The following is a 19,492-nucleotide window of genomic DNA, read 5'->3' on the forward strand; positions in this document are numbered from 1 at the left end:
TGACGGGTACATTTCCCCTTCCAGTGTTGATGACTGAAGGTCAGCTCAGTAGGTCTGGGTCTTTAATTTTAGGCGTTGACAACAGCTTACAATCTGCAGGTAATGTAATACATTTCTAAAGTAATGTCATTATTCACTGATTAGTCAAATTTTACAAAAACCTTCAAACGCCCTGTGTCCGGGTCCGTCTCTCTGTGCCTGTGTCTCACTGCAGTGGGACAATTACTCCATCTGGGGATGAATGAGGTCTGTGGTTGAGTTTGCGTATGTGTGTGTGTTTGTACAAGAGTGGACTGGAAGAGGGAGTGGAGGGGACAAGGGAGGAGGAGCCGAGGGACGTGGGTGAGTGATTCTCCAGATGAGATCTAATATGAGAGACGATGCATCCTAAAGAGACGTTTTCTCATGGGTTTACCTCATGAATACAAATTCACCCCCGCCCGCCCGCTCTGTTCTGGAAGGACGGATGCACCTTGCTTCAACCCATCATGGAGAAGCCCAGCAGTCCTGCTCTCTTTTTTTTTTTTTTTTTTTTTTTTTTTAAACTTTGATCCAATCACAAATCCTAGATGCGGTGACTTCATGGCAGCTCTCATGAGTCATCCATTCATACCTCTGTTCTGTGACTGAGTCTCTTCGCTCTGATTGTCACGAGTATTTAAAATGACGGAGGGACCGTCTGCGAGCATGCCGGCTGAAAAAGTCAAACGTTGCCAATGAAACGCAGCAGGTGAGTCTGTTGACGGAGGGGAACAATTGGTCTGCCTGTGCGCGCCGACCTCCAGGGCTATCTTGATCAGTTCAGGTAGATCAGTGTGTTTCACTTTAAAGTGGCTCCATGCAATGAGGGGGTGCAGGATTTATGTGAAAGAGACTGAGAAATGCCTCAGCATATTTTAAGATCTGACACTCAAGGAAAGTCAGAGTTAAACTAAGTTTGCCAGCTGTGGGTGTGTGTGTGTGTGTGTGGAGGTGTGTGTGTGTTGCTGGGAGAGATATAAAGAGTGGGAGGAAAGGGGGAGGAGATACAAAAGGGAGGAACAGAGTGGAGAGGGAAGGAGTGAGACACAGTGAGGAGGTTTAGAAACAAGAGGGCGTTATTGCCGGTGATACAAGTGAAGACACACACGGCTTGTTTTTCTCTCGCGGCCACCAGCTGCGATTTTTAGCAGACAGGGCTGGAAGTGCAGGAGAATAAGAGGAGGGTGGCGTTCACCAGCAGAGGTCAGGCAGGCAAAGAAGGGAAGCCGGTGGATGTTTTTAAGAGTTTGCTTATCTGACAGTGACAACAGGATGAGAATCTGAGCGAGGAAAGAAAAACATGGAGCGAGCAGAGATACCTATAGAGACCCTGAACACTTAGCCTGGTGGGTCCTAGAGGGGCAGACAGAGACAGGGCAATTAGTTCACTTTGCCTTTTTCTGTCCAAAGGAGCGAAAGAACGAGGCAAGGGATCGTAACACTGGAGCTCAAGGATAAACCATGGACTCTGCATACATCCCACCACACCTGGACGTGAGTACTCCATCCTTACACACACACACACACACACACGCACACACACACATCTATCTGTCATGCAACAGGCCACAGGAACAGCGCTGCTGAACCCATTAGCCACTCTGGGGAAAAACACACACATGCAAACGTTCCCCTCAAACTGTTTCTTTTTTTAACTTAATCAAAACCTCATCCCAGTAAGCAACCTGTCTGAGAATAATGCGCCCATTATGAGTTCAAAGAGCATAACTCACCATCGCTTCAGCATGCACAGCATGATTTGGCTCTCAGCGTTAACACTCGTCAGATTTAATGCAAAAAGCAGAGCTGTTTTTCTTTTTCCTTTTTCCTTTTTTTTTTTTTAGTTCTGTGTTTCACATCCGTTTAGCTGTCAGACGCATAACGAGAGCGGTCTCTGAGCTTTCGGCAGCTGCGGGTTGGACATGTCAGTGTTTCCACTGATGCTGGTGAAAGTGTTGCGCGTCAGCGTGGGGCCTCCTGCAAACCGCAGCGTGCCACTGTCGCTGGGACCTCCAAGCATCTCCGGCCGTGGAGATAAAGCTGTGGGAGGACGGAGCGCATTAACATCGCTGTACAACCTGCAGATGAGAGCAAAGCGCTTGTGTGTCTCGGTTACCTGACGGAGCAGGTGGAGTAGGGGTTCTCTGACCTCCTAAATGTCCATTCACGCGCACCTTACTGCGTCTGTCTGTTTTTGCCGCATGTGTGTGTATTTTTCTGCATATTCCATGAGACCCTAACAGTCTGTTATGTTAGCATTTCTTCTAAAAAAAAAACAAAACAAAAAAAAACACATTACTTCAGCTGTCAAAAATCATGCATTACATCCACATGTTAAAGTCGTTCAATAAGAACAAGAGCTGCATCTTTGTGAGGCTTTGACCCGATGATACCGACGTCAATTTTTCTTTAAGACCTGATAAGAAAGGCAGAGAGCAGAATATGTTTTCCCAGCCTACCTGCAGTGAGCGGTCATGCGGCGAAGTCATGGCGTGTGTGACAAACGGTTCCAGAGTTTGGCCTTCTGTATGAACAATTACAACCTTGTTTGAATTTCAAGACAATTCAGGTGTCTTCAGTTAAAAAGGCCTTGAGGGTAAAGGTTAGTACTGCACTGCAACCTTCAGACGCGTCTCTGGTCCAACACACCTGAATAAAATGACTTAACCACCTCAGGTGTGATGAAGAAGGGACACATCTAAAAGTTGCAGGACGCCAAACCTCGAGGACTGGACATGAAGATTCCTAATTTGAGATGTGCAACATTTCCACATCTGGTATGCTCCATGGCAGGTGGAGCTTGAAAACTCAAAATGATAAAAAAAAAAAAATAGAGCAGCTTTCTCCAGGCTATTATCCCTTCCTGAAGTCTTGCTATCGCTCGCTCTCTCACAGCCGGAAGAAATGACTGACGTGACATTTTGTACAAAATACAGTGACTCCTTCGAACTTAGCAAGTTTTTAGATCAAATCTAGCAAATCCTGCTGGTGTTAGTGGAGATTTTTGTGGACTTGTGAAAGCAAGCAACATTCAAACTCAATTGTTTGAATGTTTGATTGTTTGGATTATTAGCATTGGTCCCTCTCCATCATTTGTTTTAAAATTTACAGTATGTTTTTTTTTATTTCCTTAAAATTAGAAAAGAATTAATATTAATAGTTATTGTGAGTAACTTTTAACAGCTAGCAGCAACCAAAACAGTTCAGTTCCTGTCAAAATGTCTTTCTGCTTTTATTACATTTTTCTAATGTCATAAGATTACAGAAACCCTGTAATAGAATGACAGTAAAACCGTAATAAAATCACTGTAAAATTGCAGGGAGGTTACTGTAAAGATTACAGCAATTCGCTGCCAGTAATTAACTGTAGATTTTACACTTATTTATTTACAGTCTGTCCAAACGCAGAGCAGTCCCTCCCAGCCGGGGTCTAGACATCCACCCAACCACCTCCACCCGTTTCATGTTTAATGTGAAACAAGCAGTCATTGGGTGATGTGCTGATAGCCATGACAGGATATAAATATTGATCACCTTTTGTCTGCAGTCAATTATTGCATTTCTTTTGCCTCTTGTTTGTTTATTTAGGCTAATAATGTAGAGCCTACTCAAAAATATTTGAATTTAGACATTAATACTGTTCTGTTCCTTTGTGTGTTTGCAAAGAGATAAAGAAACAGACTCAAGGAACCTAAACTAATGAATATTTCTTAATGTAAATTGAATTTATTTTTAGCTCTTAGCATTTTCATGATTTTGTTTTTAGAGTCATTTCAACAGTGATTTCCTCCACCCTAATGCATGCAGATGGTCAATTATGTCCAATTTAGCATCGTATAATTGCCTTAATAGCAGACAACAGGTGCATTTGAAGACGTTGGCAATACTGAAGATGATGATGGAAAAGCTCTGACTTTATGTTTGATGCCTTCTGGTATAGAGTGAAAATACAATGAGCTCACATATAACTCTGACTGCAGTGAATACTTTTTCCACGCTATCCAAAGTGTTGGAGAGATGCTGCTATCTAGAATTCCTCCAGCAGAGGACAATTTCCTTTTTTATAGCTTATTACATCTCTTTCTTTCCTCCTAATCCTGAAAATAGCAAGTCTGGAATTGCCTTCACTCGGCAACAGCATCCACAATGAAGAGTGTTGTTAAAAATCACCCAATTTCAGCAGCAGGTGAACATGCATTCATAGGAGGACCTCAGTTGAACATGTTAAGCTTTCTCTCTAACACGTCCCACAGCATTTTACTCTTAGAGAAAAGGGCTGATTTGGAGAGAAATCATGAACAAATGCGTGCATGTCACACATTTGGCTCACGAGTTAGAATAACTTAATATTTCCTTAACTATTTGCTCAGAGAGCAAAAACAAACCCTGTGGCTTGTTCGCAGCACGTATCAAGTTCAGAAATAATAGGTCGACTGCGTTGAAAAACGAGGGCCAAGAAGAGGGGAGCAGGGATTAAATCAGAGAGTGAAAGAAGGAATTTGGGAAAAGAAACACGGGAAGAACAACAGGAAGGGAAAGTTAAGGAACCAGGCGTAACATGAAGACAGCAGCGGTGGATAAATCAGCCGGCTGCGGTGACACGCCGGCCCCCTGGCCTAGCAACAGTCTGCTGGGCTCTTCCGTAAAAACACCATTCACTTAAAACTTTGGGGAGGAAAAAAAAAAGGAAAACCTTCATAGCGGGTAAAGGAAGGGGAGCAACTGATAGGGTAACGGGGAGGTGATGCAGAAAAGCGTGGAAACAGATATTTCAAACACAGGATGGCAACAGACAGGAGAAAGGTGGGTAAATATTGAACAGCAGAACATGTGGGGTTAAACGTAAAAAAAAATACAAAGCATATTTTACCAGCTCTGTAAGACAACAAAAAGGACAAAGCTACAGGACAAAGTTCAAGGAATGCAAAGAGGAAGGAGGAAGGGGAAAAGGAGCAGAGTTTGAAATAAACAGATAAAAAGAGAGGCGGACGTCAGAGGTCAGAGGTTTTAATCAGCGAGTTCAGAGAGATACGGGGTCAGGGCAGCAACGACGCTGACCTGCTGCACGCCGGAGTCCCACTACTGTCTGCCGCATCGGGTCAGGCCACGTCTTATACATCCACAAAAAAACAAGGTGGAAAAACACCAGTGTTTGACTCTTAAACCTGGAAACCTCCACCGTATCTATGACCCTTTAATTATAGAGTACGCCCTCCAAACATTTCATTATTTCAAGTTCAGGCCAGACTTAGGTTGGACAGGAAGAAAAAGATCACTTGTAAAATTCCCCCCAGTTAGGTCCGGATACATTTTACGAAGTTACAAACCATGAAACCACGGCACTCGCTGTTATTCACGGTTACAACGGCTGCATGTTATTAGGAAAACATGTAACTGCTGGATATTGGTTTTGATTGCGACTGACCCGGATAATCTTTCCTTTCTTTCTTTGCAAAGTTCCAACCACTCTTTATGTGCGTCACTAAAAGTATACATCAAAGGAAGCAGAAGGCAGGAAAAATCTGTCCAACACAGCAAACATATTATTTACATGAAGAATGTGTATGTATGGCACTAAAAATAATAACTAATATTGTACCAAATCTTGCAACCAAAGTAGTCCTTTGCAAATGCAATGTTGCACGCAGTGTTATTTTGATGTGTGATGCAATTTAATATCTTCTGCAGAGCTAAACATTATCATACTTTTGGAACACATGTGTCAAACTCGAGGCCCGTGGGCCAAATCTGGCCCACCATACCTTTTTATGTGGCCCTCTAGATTCTAGACTAAACCCTAAGTGAGCTTAAATGTTATGTTATCAATCAAATCAATGCAGTTTTTATCCGTTTACTGCCGAGTTACATCAGTCAGTCCCTCCAGTTTCTTGAGAATTATCATGGAAATTCACACAAGATCAACAAATCCCCGCACTTTTCTGCGCTTACTGGGAGTTTATTGTCGATTTTTCTCAAAAAATGTCAAAAACTTTCTTACTTGTACTAATCAGCTCCCTCAGCCCTAATTGATGTCAGGTTATATAATCCATGTAAGCTATACAGCGAGTAATAAAAAAGTCGCATCTACTGTTGTAAATAAACGCAAATATTTACAAACTAGCACCACAAACACTTTGATTTTTATTGGAAAACTCACAAAAAAATTCACAAAATCCTGGAGGGACTGAAAAGACGTTCAATAATGTTATTTAATTTTAACAACTCATTGATATTTTATCAGCTCGAGAACAAGTTTTATCAGTACGTTCTGGCACAACCAGCCCTTTAAGAGCATTCATGGTCTTGGAACAAAACGAAAATGAATTTTGAATTAGAAACTTCATCGGAGCAAAACACCTGGTTTTCAAAATAAAAGGTAATTTTAAACAAAGATGTACGAGATGATCTAACCACTTACCAATCAACAACATTTATTTATCGTTACTTTAAATATATCTACTAAATTTTGTTCCTATTGTAGACAATGATTTTATTTTTCGGCACTTTCGTTCCTTATATCGCAGCAAAAGTCAAACAAGCTCATATCAGGTTGAGCCTGAACATCGGTCCCACACGTCGATCACTAGCTGTAAGTTACCAAAATAACATTGATGGCGCTTGTTTAATTTCCACAACATAACTGAACTAGTTATCAGGAATCAGTTACGACATAAAAGACTTCTTGCGGCCAGCTGACTGGCAGTGTCACAGGTTAGGTGTTGTTCTACACAATCCAAACTTTTGTTGTCCTAAACGTTTCTTAATTAAAACAAATTTTAAGCCATAAATACAGTGACGGAAAATTATAGCTGCCACACAACGACTGAGGAAGCCTTCCTCCCGTCTTTCTTTTTCGTTTCTCAGCCTCAGACACACCTTGCTGTGTGACAGCCAAACCTTTGAACCTCAGAGTCACTTGGGTGGTGTTTTTTTTTTTTTTGTGGATGTGGAAAGTACAGAAGAGAGAGGTGGTGTTGTTGTCCTTAATCTCCTTTACAAGCTTCCACAGTATAAGGGAGAGGCCGTCCAGCAGTGTCTAATCTATAATTGTCCTCTGCTACGCTGCCTCAGGTGCAACAGCTCAGGGTGGAGCTGCCAGAGTTTAATGGATACCCAGCAACAATCCCACGGTAGGAGGTGGTTCATTTTCCCATGCCTGCCCTTTGAACCGTGCACCATTTGAACAACACGCATAAAAAATATACACGCCTTCACACCTGTGACCTCCTTCTTACCTCTGTTCTGACAATATGGCGAGATTAAGAGTCATTACAGCGTCATTACATGTTTACTCACCCATAAACGCCGCCGTTATCGCGCTGCAGAGGCCCTAATCGATTCTCTGTCCCCTACAGAGATGAGATAAGGAGATAGAGGTGAGAAAACCGGAGATATGGGAGTGCTCGTGCTGTGACAGATATTTCATCCGTCCTAAAAGCGATCGCTCTGGCAGGAATCTGCCTTAGTGGGATCGACTGGTGAAATTTCCACTCCCGTGTGTTCAGTAGCTCATGTCGCCTTTTAGCAAGTTTTACCCTTTTCGCTGGCCTTTAGGTACCTTAACCTTACTGAGGTCAGCCGAGCTGCTGCCGCGCCGGCCTGTAGTTACCCTTCATTATTAACACCTGCACCACAAAGGGGCTGGGTGTTAGCCAGGTCACGGTGGTAATTGTGTGACCCCATTTTCGAGCCGGGCGGTTCCCGCGCCGACACAGAGAGCGTCACTCACCTGGAAGAGGCAGCCGCCTCCTGCGAGCCGTCAACAGATCCAGATTATCCAACGTTCAAATGTTCAGTTAATTGAACTGATTCATTTGGTGAAGCGGACGGATGCTGCTGTGATTCATTGAGAGGAAATAATCCCTACCTCTGAAGATTCAGTTTGAGGAGAGCAAAGGTTCAAGAAGAGTCGATGTGCAAAAGCCTTCAAAGAAATCAATCTAGCAGTAAAATATTCCTTCGCTGAAATTAGTTTGAAGCGCTTTTCTTCAAGTCATTTTAAACTTTACAATTATATCTCTGACTGCGGATGTGGAGACGTTTTGGTAAGCAGCTATTTTCTATTGCAGCTATTGGAGCTCATGAACGAGAGAACAAGTCCGCCCTGCTTAAATAGCACCTCCTCTTGTCTTTCCCATTTTGAATAGAAGCTAAAAGAAATTGTAGTAATGCATAGAAATTCTTCAGTTTGACCAATAGTTTTCTCGGTAACACTTTATTTGAAGGGGTGTGCATAAGACTGACATAACATAAAGAAGTCTTTATGAATGTTTATGACAGTTGTCATGAAGTGTCATTCAGTAAATAATGACACTTTTAATGCAAAGTTGCTCTAAAAGTTGCATTAAATGTCCATTAAAAATGCCAACTTTCCATTAAATTGTCATTATTTACAAAATCATGCAAAGTTGGCATTTTTAATGCAACTTTTAATGCAACTTTGCATTAAAAGTGTCATTGTTTACCAAATTAAACTTCATGGCAACTGTCATAAACATTCATAAAGACTTCTTCATGTTCATGACAGGTGTTATGTCATGTTTATGACAGTCTCTCGTCAGTCTTATGCACACCCCTTCAAATAAAGTTACCATTTTCTTTTTACACAGGATTTTTTCCTCTCTTATTTTACACTTAAATTAATTGTTGGATTTCTCTTAAAGTGTTGTATCATTTGTTATTCACATCTTTGTCAGGAGGGCAAAACGTTTTTAGGATAACTTACTTAAAAGGTGATTATTAAACACCAATAGCACTAATTAAAAAACAAAACAAAACAGAGAAACCTAAAATATTTAAACCTCTTCACAAAAACCATTAAAATCCGTTTCCTTATTTTTCATGTCTGATCCTACACTGGCAAAAATAAAAATTTAATTGAAAAAAGTCTTAGTGGCCTTAGTGGGAAGAATTAAATTAATTTTCAGAATTTAAAAAAAATCATATTTATAACAAGAGAACATGTGGATATAAATCAGTATTTTTTATTATTGGTTTTTAATGCTGTTTGCGTTGCCATTATGTGGCCTCATGTCGCTTCATGTTGTAAATTGTTTTCTGTTCTTTTTATTTGCTAAATAAATTGGAAACGACTCGTTTAATGCGTGCAGATGGATCCATCTGGAGCTGTAAACGTGGCTTTATGTTTTTCTCCTGAACGAACAAATCTAAAGAACTATCTATCAGAGCTGTAAGTTTTATTAAGATCTATGATTTGGCTCTTAGGAAATGTTCTTTTCACTCCCTTGCATGCAGTCAAAGTTATGGAAAGCTACCGAATGCTTTAAAGCCTTTATTCTCTGGTGATTTGGAGACGTAGAGGGAAAAGCATGCAGGTCATGTGTCACTGTGTCAGGTCTTTACAACTCCATAACATGCCACCAGAGTCAACTACCTCTGATTAATGCCAGAAATCTTGATGCTCAGCACTCTCAGCGCTCACATGAGATGATTATGTTCCAGTTGGAGGCTGCCTAATTGCTCCTGTCGAGGTGTCCGCCGAGATAGATGGGCCTTGCGGGTATGGAGCTCCGCCATAAATTAGCGGAAGGAAAATAAAGCGTAGTAGGCAGGAATAACAAGTAAACAGTTTGGTATGGATTCGTGGACTGTAAATTTCTTCAACATATGCCACATGAAGGCTGAAGACTAATGAGAAACTAGTGTGTCCAGGAAGCAAAAGGACATGAGCATGATATACACAGAGCTGGAACACCTTGTAAGGGGCTATCGCTTCTGCAGATTTCTTTGTGTTGTCCTTATGTTATACAATTTATTTGCTTTTTTTTTGTTTTGTTTTGTTTGGTTTTGTTTTTTGAATTGAATAGAAATGGTCCGGAATCAAACAGTAAAATGCCTCGTAAACGTACTCCTGCTCAGCTTTTCCCCCCCCATTTTGTCAATGTGAAACCACAAACTTCACTGTGTTTAATTTGGATTGTATGTGAAAACAAACAACGAACGCATTTTTATCCACCTGCTTGACTTTTAAGTCACTGTCCAATTCTGGGTCATTTTATAAATCCAATTGTTCTGTGAAGGCTGCAGGAGAACATTAGAAAACATGAAGCATCATGAAAAATCAAAGATATTAGTAACAACTGCAAATCTACCAAAGTTCATCAAGCCAGGCGACCCAAGTGTACGATAAGGAATCACAAACCAGCAGGAAATTAATGTCTAGTTTGTTGTTTATATTAAATAACAAAAAAACATCACAAATGTTAAATAATCTCATTTTTAAGCAATTCCAGAATATTTACAATGAATTTAACTTACAATATAGCAAATAAATGTCATCTAATCTAACTAACTAAAGCATCTTAATTATAAAAGTAAATCACACGATAAGAGAAGTTCAAGAGACAAACAAACAATAGCATGGAGACGAAGGAGGACGAGCTCTTCCATGCGTCCATTTACAGGTTAATATGCATGAAGAGGTAAAGCTAACCTTAATGTTGCCTCCATGCGACATGGAGGAAAAAATGTTTCCAGCAGTTTGCTACATTGATCATTGATCAGAGAAGCAGGCATCTGCCCCTTGGTGACCTTTGAGGGGCTGCAGAGATTCACACCTCAGGTTTAACCAGCAGGATAAAGGCGTTCTGGTTGGAGTTGATGGGAAGCTGCACAGAGCCAAATATTGGAAAATCATGGAATAAAAGCTGTTAGAGGCTGAAAAAGACTTTCACCTTTCAGAGTAGCAACAACTCTAAACCTACAGCCAGAGAGATGAGATCAAAACCTGTTCGCGAGTTTGAACGGTCCAGTCAATGTCAGCTCTTTCGCAAACACAGAAAAGCCACATTTCAGACTCGATGTACAAACCTGGTGGAGACGTAGCCTGAAGGACTTTTGGTTGTAACTGCAAAGGAAAACGAAACACAAAGCGTCGACTCCGGGGAGCTGAATTCAAATGCATGCCACACTTTCAGATTTTAATTCATCAAATAATATCTGTAAAAAAAAAAAAATGTTCTTTCACTTCAAAACTATGCACTAGTTTGTGTTGGTGTATCAGATGAAATCCACATGAAACGCATAAAGGTTTGTGGTTGTAATGTGCGAAACTTTAGGAGAAATAACAACTTTGCGAGGCAGGGTAAACGTAGTAACCGTTTCCTCCCGCTTCAGGTCCACCATGCTCCCTGCTAACCTCCTGCTCCTCATGGTCTTGCTGCTACCTCAAGCCTCGTCTGGCCGCCAGGGTGGAGAATCCAGCGAGACCGACAATGGCAGGGTGCCCCCGACCCCTCCGTCCCCGTCGCCTGCCACGGCGCTGCCCGCTGATCCCGGTCTGGCTCAGACCATCCAGTCTCTCCTCCTGAGCCGCCTGGGCCTGCAGTCTCAGCCGAACCCCAGGCCCGACGTGCCGGTGCCGCAGTACCTCTTCGACCTCTACCGCTTCCACCAGCAGCAGTACCACCTGCTGGAAGACCCGACCTTCAGCTTCCCCAGCCACCACATCCAGCAGGCCAACACTATTCGCAGCTTTCACCACAGTGGTAAGCTTACTGCTGGTTCTGACATGTCCGGATTTGTAAGTTTGAACAGTGACAGTAGGTAAACACAGGGGAACACAGAGCGTATATAAAAAATCGCTTTTTCACAGCTGTAATCAAAACTTTAATTACAGCTAAAGCAATTCCTTGAGTGTCTTAAAAGTGTCACTTTCTCTTTTAATCATCAGTTGTGACTCTTCTTACTTGTTTTGTTACCTCAGTTTATTATACTTGTTCTTGCTCAGTGCATATTATTAAAGTTGTACATATAAAGCTCTGGAAAACATTAAGAGACCACTGCAGAGTTATCCGTTCTCTAATTTTACTCTTTATAGGTTTATGTTTGAGTAAAATGAACATTGTTTTTTTTTTATTCTATGAACTGCTGACAACACGTCTCTGAAATTCCAAGCAAAAGTTTAGTATTTATTTGCAGAAAGTGTGAAAATGGTCAAAATAAGACAAGATACAGAGCTTTCAGACCTCAAATAATGCAAAGAAAACAAATTCATATTAATTTAGAAACAACAATACTAACGTTTTAACTCAGAATTTAGAAATCAATATTTGGTGGAAGAACCACTTGGGGTTCAGTGCAGTGGGCTCTTAATTTATCCAGAGTTGTACTTTCTAACCAAACAGGATCTGCTTGCTGAAGGTGCGCGTACAGGTGAGATGCTGTGGCGTGACCCTCATCTGACGTTTCATGATTGAAAGTATCTAGTTTGGCCAAGTTAAAATCCTTCTGCAGAAAACGAGAGAGTGAGGCTAAATATCTCCAGAGTGGTTCAAAAGATCCATTACCCGTTATCATAAATGCTTGATGGCAGATGTTGCCTGAATCAACCAGTTATTGAGTTTAGGGACAAACTGCTTTTTCACATAATGTCAAGCTGGTTTGAATAACATCTTCCATTAAATTAAATCATTTGAAAAGGCCATGATACATTTTCTCAGGTTATCTTTGCCAGAGACATTAAAGTGTGGCAAAAAAAAAGCAAAAACACAAGAAATCTGTAAGGGTGAAAATATATTTTTCACGCTTTTCGTCTTGGTTTGTGGAGTATTTGAGCTTTTCGTGTTGCTCCCCTCATTACGCCTGAGTTGCCCCATCAGAGAGGACGGGGGCAAACATTAGTCGGGACCCTCTTGACCTCTCCCGTCCGCCTTTCATGTTGCCATTAATTCCAACACAAACCCTGAAATTATGGCCTATGACTGAGGAGCTCATTCTGTTATTGCCTCTACTTAGCGGCGTTTGTTGCGCTATCATCTGCTTGGGAAGCCTGTTACTTTAGGGCCCGTTAGAACAGACCTGAGAAAGTCGGATCTGATCACTCCTGGAATCATTTCTAATTCTTAGGGTCAAAGAGAGAACGCCAAGCCTGCAGAAAGTTGCAATTATTTCAATCTAAAGTGCTAATAGTTGTAGCGTTGGGGGTATTGGTTTTCGCAGTTGGTATTTCAGTTTTAAAACGAGATAAATCCTCGCTCTCCGTTTTTTTGGTTATTTATTACAGCATTTGCACCAGCAGTTTGACTCCCGGGTTAGTAATATCTCTAAACCAGCCTGCAACCCCTAAGCCATCTCATTTACAGCCTGCTTTATAACTCCCATTATTACCTCAGGCTTTAGCGCTGATATTTATGACTTGGACCTCCCGCTCAAACGCAGCAAATAAACATCAAATTAAAGAAACATCATGATATAGCTACTGCAAAAAATATGCCAGAAATTGAATAAATTGAGCAGAGTGCAGGCCTATTGGTTAATTTGCATATTTTAAGAGTGGATTAAGGCGTAGGTAGATTTCCACTTTAATCTGTATGAGAGAACAAGTTTTTTTTATGGGAGCTTCCATAACTTTTGTTAGTCAGTGGAAAAAACACCTATGAGTATTCGGTAAAAAAAAAAAAAAAAAGTTAAATAAAAATCTGAATCTGAGGACTGTTTCACCTTTTATGAAGTGATAACTCACAAAGTTAAACTACATTATTTTACTTTAAGTTTTTGTTTTCTGTTCTTTGTAGACCTTTTTGAAGCAAGAGTCCTTTGAAAGTTTGACTTTGCAATGAAACTCTCATGCCGTAGTGTTGATGATGTGATGATGTGTCTGCAGGGTTTTCAAAACCTGACAGAAAGTTAGAACCAAAAGTCGCCCAGGACACCCACAGGATCTGTTGTGTGTGTTGTATCAGTGTTCAGGTTTTATGTTATGTATTGCAAAAAGTGATCAGCTCAATCAAACACAAAAAGAAAATTGTGTAATACTATATTCATTCATTCATTCATTCATTCATTCATTCATTCATTCATTCATTCATAAGGTGCTTTAAAAAGCCAAAGTTTTGTACGGCTCAACCAGGGAATCCAAAGCGGACAATAATCAATAAAATTGGCAATAAAAGCTATAAAATAAATGAGGGTTAGTCTAATACTACATGCTAATATCGTTCACACATCCACAAACAGCTTTTAAATACAGAAAATGTCAACTAGAAATCAATTTTACCCGTCATTATTTGGCGCCTCTATGTGTTGCATGATCACTTCTCTCACCACCTTAGTTAAATTTAAGAACCACAGGCACTAAGACCTTGTGCTAACTTTCTTTTACAGTTTTGGAGTCATTGTTGACGACACTAAAGCTGCGTAGACTTTTACAAAAACAATTGTTAGTGTTCTTTATTTGAAGTCTGATCACACTAAGTTTGTTTTCTTCCATGCTCTTTTTTCCCCGCTCAGAGTCCTTTGGAGACAACACCACAGTAAGAGATCAGACAAGAGAGCACATTTCCTTCAACATCTCCTCCATACCTCAAGATGAAACGGTTCTCTCTGCTGAGCTTCGCCTGCTACGCAGCCAGACGGCGTCCCTGGGCCCCGGGCCTCACAGGTTAAACCTGTACCTTTCTGAACGCCATGGGGATCCTGAGCCCACGTTGCTTGAGACGAGACTACTCACCACTGGCCTCCGTGGCAATAAATCCGGTAGCTTCTGGGAGGCATTTAGCCTAAATGCGGAGCTCCTCCGTAAAGCCCAGGGTGGGACTGGCAGTTTGGGCTTCCTCCTGGAGGTCACACCTGAAAACAGCACCGCCTCACCTGACCAGGGCAACTCCTCTGCTGCAGGTGACAATCAGACAGAGCAGCGTCAGGAGAGACACCTGAGGGTGTCCAGGTCTGTGGGACAGGACGATCACAGCTGGGCCCAGGAGAGACCCCTCTTGGTGACTTACAGCCATGACGGCCACGGAGAGCCTTTAGTCAAACACGGCAGGAGAACGTCTGGTAACAGCAAGTGGATTAAGGCCAGAAAAGGGTCAAACATGAAGACCAAGAGAAGCGGCAAAGGCCACAATAGAGACCAAGGCTGGGGGAAGACCCGAAAAATGGGCTACTCCATGAAGAGCGTGGGGGACGACAAGGGAGACGTAAGCTGGAGCGATCGAGGAAGAGTGAAACGAAACGGCAGTCCCGCTAAGCTGAAGCGGCTTTCCCGTGGCAGGTGCCGGCGTCATCCTCTGCACGTAGATTTCAGAGATGTGGGCTGGCACAAGTGGATCATCGCGCCGAGCGGCTACGACGCCTTCTTCTGCCTGGGAGAGTGCCGTTACCCTCTGGCCGACCACATGAACGCCTCCAGCCACGCCGTGGTCCAAACCATGGTGAACTCTGTGAACGGAGCAGTGCCCCGGGCCTGCTGCGTCCCGACCTCCCTCAGCCCCATCGCCCTGCTCTACCTGGACAATCACGACAGAGTCGTGTTAAAGAATTACCAGGACATGGTGGTGGAAAGCTGCGGCTGCTGGTAGAGGAGCTGGAGGGTTCCGACGCAGCGACTCTGACAAGGAAACAAAGAGGAGACGGAAAGAACAGAAGGACGGGAGGAAGAGGCCAGAAAGCTGCAAACAGACAGAGACTGAAAAAAAAGAAAAAACCACAGCAAACAGAAATATGAGCAGAGAGGAGGGTGATGATGGGATAGAGCAGCTAAGTTATCATTATCAGGAGCAAACAGTGTTGACTGGAAGAGAGAGTTTAGAGTATAAGAATATTTGAAAGGAATAATGTGCTACATATTGATGACAGAAATAAACTAAACTGCCAGGAGTGATGCTCTATTTTCCATTTTGCAATTTTGCAGCCGTTTACATCATTCACTGCCAGTCTACTAGCTCCAATGTGAGAAGCCAATGCTTTAACACCGAATGCTTTGACAACAAAAGGTCTGCGTTAATGACAGCAACCTGTAGGAAAGCACAGGTGAAGGAAGGCAGCCGACCTCCTGAGTAGAAACAGGAGTCGCTGACGGACAGAGATGGAGACTCAAACTGTACGCCAAGTTGCAGAAACAGACTTCAGACTTGACACAAACTCTCGCTGTAAAGACTTTAGACCCAGCTCAGACTCGGGGTCTGGTACTTTTTTTTTTCTGCAATCGGAGGTGAAAGTACCCTAGGAAATGCTGCGAGTCCCCCAACGTTACCAGAGTGTAAAGCTGTGACAAGATGTACACTCTGGTAAAGTGTACACCAGAGTGTAGAAGGACACTTTCGTTGAGACGTTCGTTTCGTCCTAGTAAAGGATCGAGTTGATTTATTAACCATCATGACCCATAGACTGTGGACTCTTAATGGTTCATAACAATCTATTCATGCTAGCTGCAGATTCGTGACAATGGCAGATGAACACGCCGCTAAATAAGTAAAACTTATTGTCTCACAAGGTAGCACCGTCACAAAAGTCACTTCGATTCCTTCAAAACAAAAGCATTTCCTGTTATATTTTATTACATTTAGCATCTTACTTCTCATTTGTTCACCACGTGAGGTCTCATTTAGCATTTTTGATTAGACAATAAACTTTGAACGTTTATTGTTTGCTCTAAACAAAGTTTGTAGCACTTGGCTTCCCAATAATCTGGCTCATCTTAAACCTCAAAGAAAGAAGAAAAACCATAATCCAGACTTATCTCTCACAGAGTAAAGAATTAGGCTATTTGATCTGTGGGATTAACAGGCGCTACATATAGCTATACAAAGAGACGACTTCACAATAAAAGCACTTCCCGTTAGACTCACAAACAAGTTTGACATTAAAGTGTTGCCCTATTTCAGCAAGTTTTTGAAATGTAAGTCCACGTTTAGATTTTTGTTCAGGTATTTTGTAATTAATTTTCAAAGTAATTCACAGGTTGTTGTTTTTTGTGTTTGTTTGTTTGTTTTACAAGTTAAATCTAAAGTACTAAGCAGTGAGTCTTCCTGAAACAGAACCTCACTGTTTCAGGAAGACTAGACCGCCACAGTCTGCCGTGAAAGATGTGAAACCTGACATGGACTTGAGGCCAAAGACTTGTCAACATCTCTGTCCTCAGGACACATTTAAGCTCCTGTGCATTTCAAGCATTCCTATGTACTTCTGCCTGACTCGACCTGAATAATCAACTGTATTTGAAATAGATATGATGACGGCACCAGCATGTCATTAAAGCCTTTGTGCTACAGTGTCTTATCGGCAGTGTCTGAATGAGAAGAAGGGTCCGTTTGTTTCCACGAAAGGTGGTATCAAGAATGACTGTACCATACAGGCAACCACTACGTCACGTGCTATTTAAAACAATCATGCTGAGGAATTACTATGCTATTATTTGAATGTATTACTATCATTATTATTTAAGCAAAAAGAAAAAGAAAGAAAGAAAGAGAATTTTGTAAAAGGTTTTTTGCAAAAATTCATGTAATGGTTGTGTCGTGATTTTTACATAAATAAGTGAACTTTAAGTTAAAAGACACACTATGTATTTAAAGAAAGCAGCAGTATGGTGTATTTAATCTAGAAAATATTTAAAATACCTGCACTCATCAGAGCAAACATGAAAGCCTGCCAGCCACACAAAGTACTTAATGGTAGCTTTACGTCCCGACAAATGTTTAGTATATTGAAATTAACAGTGTTTGACGCTTCACCTGCCTCTCGGTGTGCAGCACATGATAGCAGACATATGTGGTATTACCTCTAGAAACTGAACTAACACATCAGTGGGAAGCTCTGTGTGTTCTAGCAGCTGAAGTGTGTAACACAGGTGTCTTTGCTATAGTTGTGTTTGCATGTGTGCGATGTGACGGATAGTAAAAACTCGGCCTTTGGTGCCTTTTAAAACAGGGGCTTTCAACGTGTTCTCTGCTGAGCTTTGTGTGTTTTACAGTGATGCATTTTCCTCTATGAACGGAAACATTTCAGCAAGAGCTTGTAAAATGTTTGCCAATATACCTCTAATAAACAGACCAAGCAGAACAACTGGCAAGTGAATTTTCTTTTGCGTCGACCATTTGTCCTTTCTTTGCAGCTTTCTTTATTGTTGCCGTTGTTGGCCAGAGGAAAAGCCTTGGTATCACGTTCGGATGGATAAAAGAGAATGTAAATATATATATAGTAAAAGATCCAACGACTTAGATTAGAAGAATGTAGCTTCACATTCTTATCCTGTAACATCTGTGGGTTTAGGAAAGAAGTTTAAATGTCCTCCTGCTAAAGCCATTCTGTGGTGTTACACAACATCATTGCTTAATACCAAATATGAAAGTAGAGATAGTCAATGAACAATAATAAATGTGAACCTATGTACTGAAGTTATATTTGTTGTGAACAGAAGAAAAATCAGGAGAAAAGTTTTCCACAAGCTTGGAGAGCAAACAGACAGCCAGGAATTCAAAGGGGTTTTCCACATCGTGCTAATTTATAGTGTAATCAAGTGACTAAGTTATCTCCAGTTGTTATGAAAATGACGTATATGTCAAACATGACTTAACGGAAAAAAAGGATTTGACTTTGTAATTGCATGTTGCAAACATTAAGTGCAGGATCAATTGCTGTGTTGGAGTTAAAATGTTTTAGAACGACATGGTTTAATGTTAACAAAAAAAAAAGCTCATGCTGAGCAGCTGACTGCTTTCCCTGAATTTACCGTGAGCTTCATCGAGCTCCCACCTGTGAATCTGCTAAATTCAGCTACTGATTCATGAAATCTTTATCTAATTCCTGAGCTGACCAGTGAATATTTACTACAGAAATATCTGGTTGCAAGCAAAGCATCCAGAGTAAAATTAGCCAAAACGTTCACTGCAGCAACAAAGACCATCAGCGTCAGTCCCAGAACTGATGAGGCTGAATCATAATTGGACTGAATCTCGTTTTTGAACTTAATGGCATCAAAATTATTTTTTAATAGGAATGAATAACATGTTGTAATCCTTTAGTTATTGTTTAAGCAGGACTACAGATGAGCAGCCAAAGAAGATGGCATGGATAAAACAAATACGTTACTTCATAGATAAACACATCCTAAATTATGCATTTATACCTGACATATTCGGCCCACTTCAAAACATACCACAGTTTGTTCCTCCATTGTTCCAGACATTTTGTGCCGGTGATAACGCACTCTGGTGCGGACCAAACAAGTGGTCCGCACTTGTTTTCTACTTTAGCCTATGAACTATTAACATCTGATATCCATGACAGGGTCTCAGTTTTGTATTTTAGTTCACTAGTTCTTCTTCTTCAGTTGTGATCTGTTCTTTCCTTTCATAACTGTCTGTGGTTATCTTAATGAGGACACATTTACACCTGCAGTTTGCTGCCGATATCTGCTTAGGAATGAAAATGAGTGTAATAAAAACACATAAGCAGGTCCATACCGAGGGCTGTAAAGGACCCAGAAGTTTTTACAACTCTGCAGAAACGCTGGAAATTTCACATACAGTCTTCAACAACCAGCGCGTACAACTGGAACTATCTGAACTTCCTTCCTGCATATTTCTGCCTCTTTCACACTGCGACTGTGTGTTTCTTGTATTTGATACATTGCATGGACAATTTTCCAAACACATGCTACATTTTGTGACTTCTTATTGAGTCCCAAAAGAAGAAGTGCTGTTTTTGAGTTAGGGATTAGGTTTAGGAC

At 41.3% G+C, this 19,492-nt stretch overlaps 1 protein-coding gene across 1 annotated transcript; it reads left to right on the forward strand.

Annotated features, from left to right (window-relative positions):
• Positions 1 to 593: 593 nt before the first annotated feature.
• On the forward strand, positions 594 to 17,838 carry bmp16 (bone morphogenetic protein 16). Its single transcript, XM_007549460.2, has 4 exons — positions 594 to 730; positions 1,432 to 1,515; positions 11,158 to 11,528; positions 14,272 to 17,838. The coding sequence occupies exons 1-4, from the start codon at positions 717 to 719 to the stop codon at positions 15,339 to 15,341; spliced, it is 1,539 nt and encodes a 512-aa protein (XP_007549522.2). The 5' UTR covers positions 594 to 716; the 3' UTR covers positions 15,342 to 17,838.
• The last annotated feature ends 1,654 nt before the right edge of the window (positions 17,839 to 19,492 follow it).

The sequence above is a fragment of the Poecilia formosa genome, unplaced genomic scaffold (genome assembly GCF_000485575.1).
Source record: "Poecilia formosa unplaced genomic scaffold, Poecilia_formosa-5.1.2 Scaffold31, whole genome shotgun sequence".
In the NCBI taxonomy this organism is placed as follows: Eukaryota; Metazoa; Chordata; class Actinopteri; order Cyprinodontiformes; family Poeciliidae; genus Poecilia; species Poecilia formosa.

Coding starts and splice junctions, on each gene's coding strand:
- bmp16 (XM_007549460.2), top strand. Junction 1,516..11,157: donor ACATCCCACCACACCTGGAC/GTGAGTACTCCA, acceptor CTCCCGCTTCAG/GTCCACCATGCTCCCTGCTA. Junction 11,529..14,271: donor TCGCAGCTTTCACCACAGTG/GTAAGCTTACTG, acceptor TTCCCCGCTCAG/AGTCCTTTGGAGACAACACC.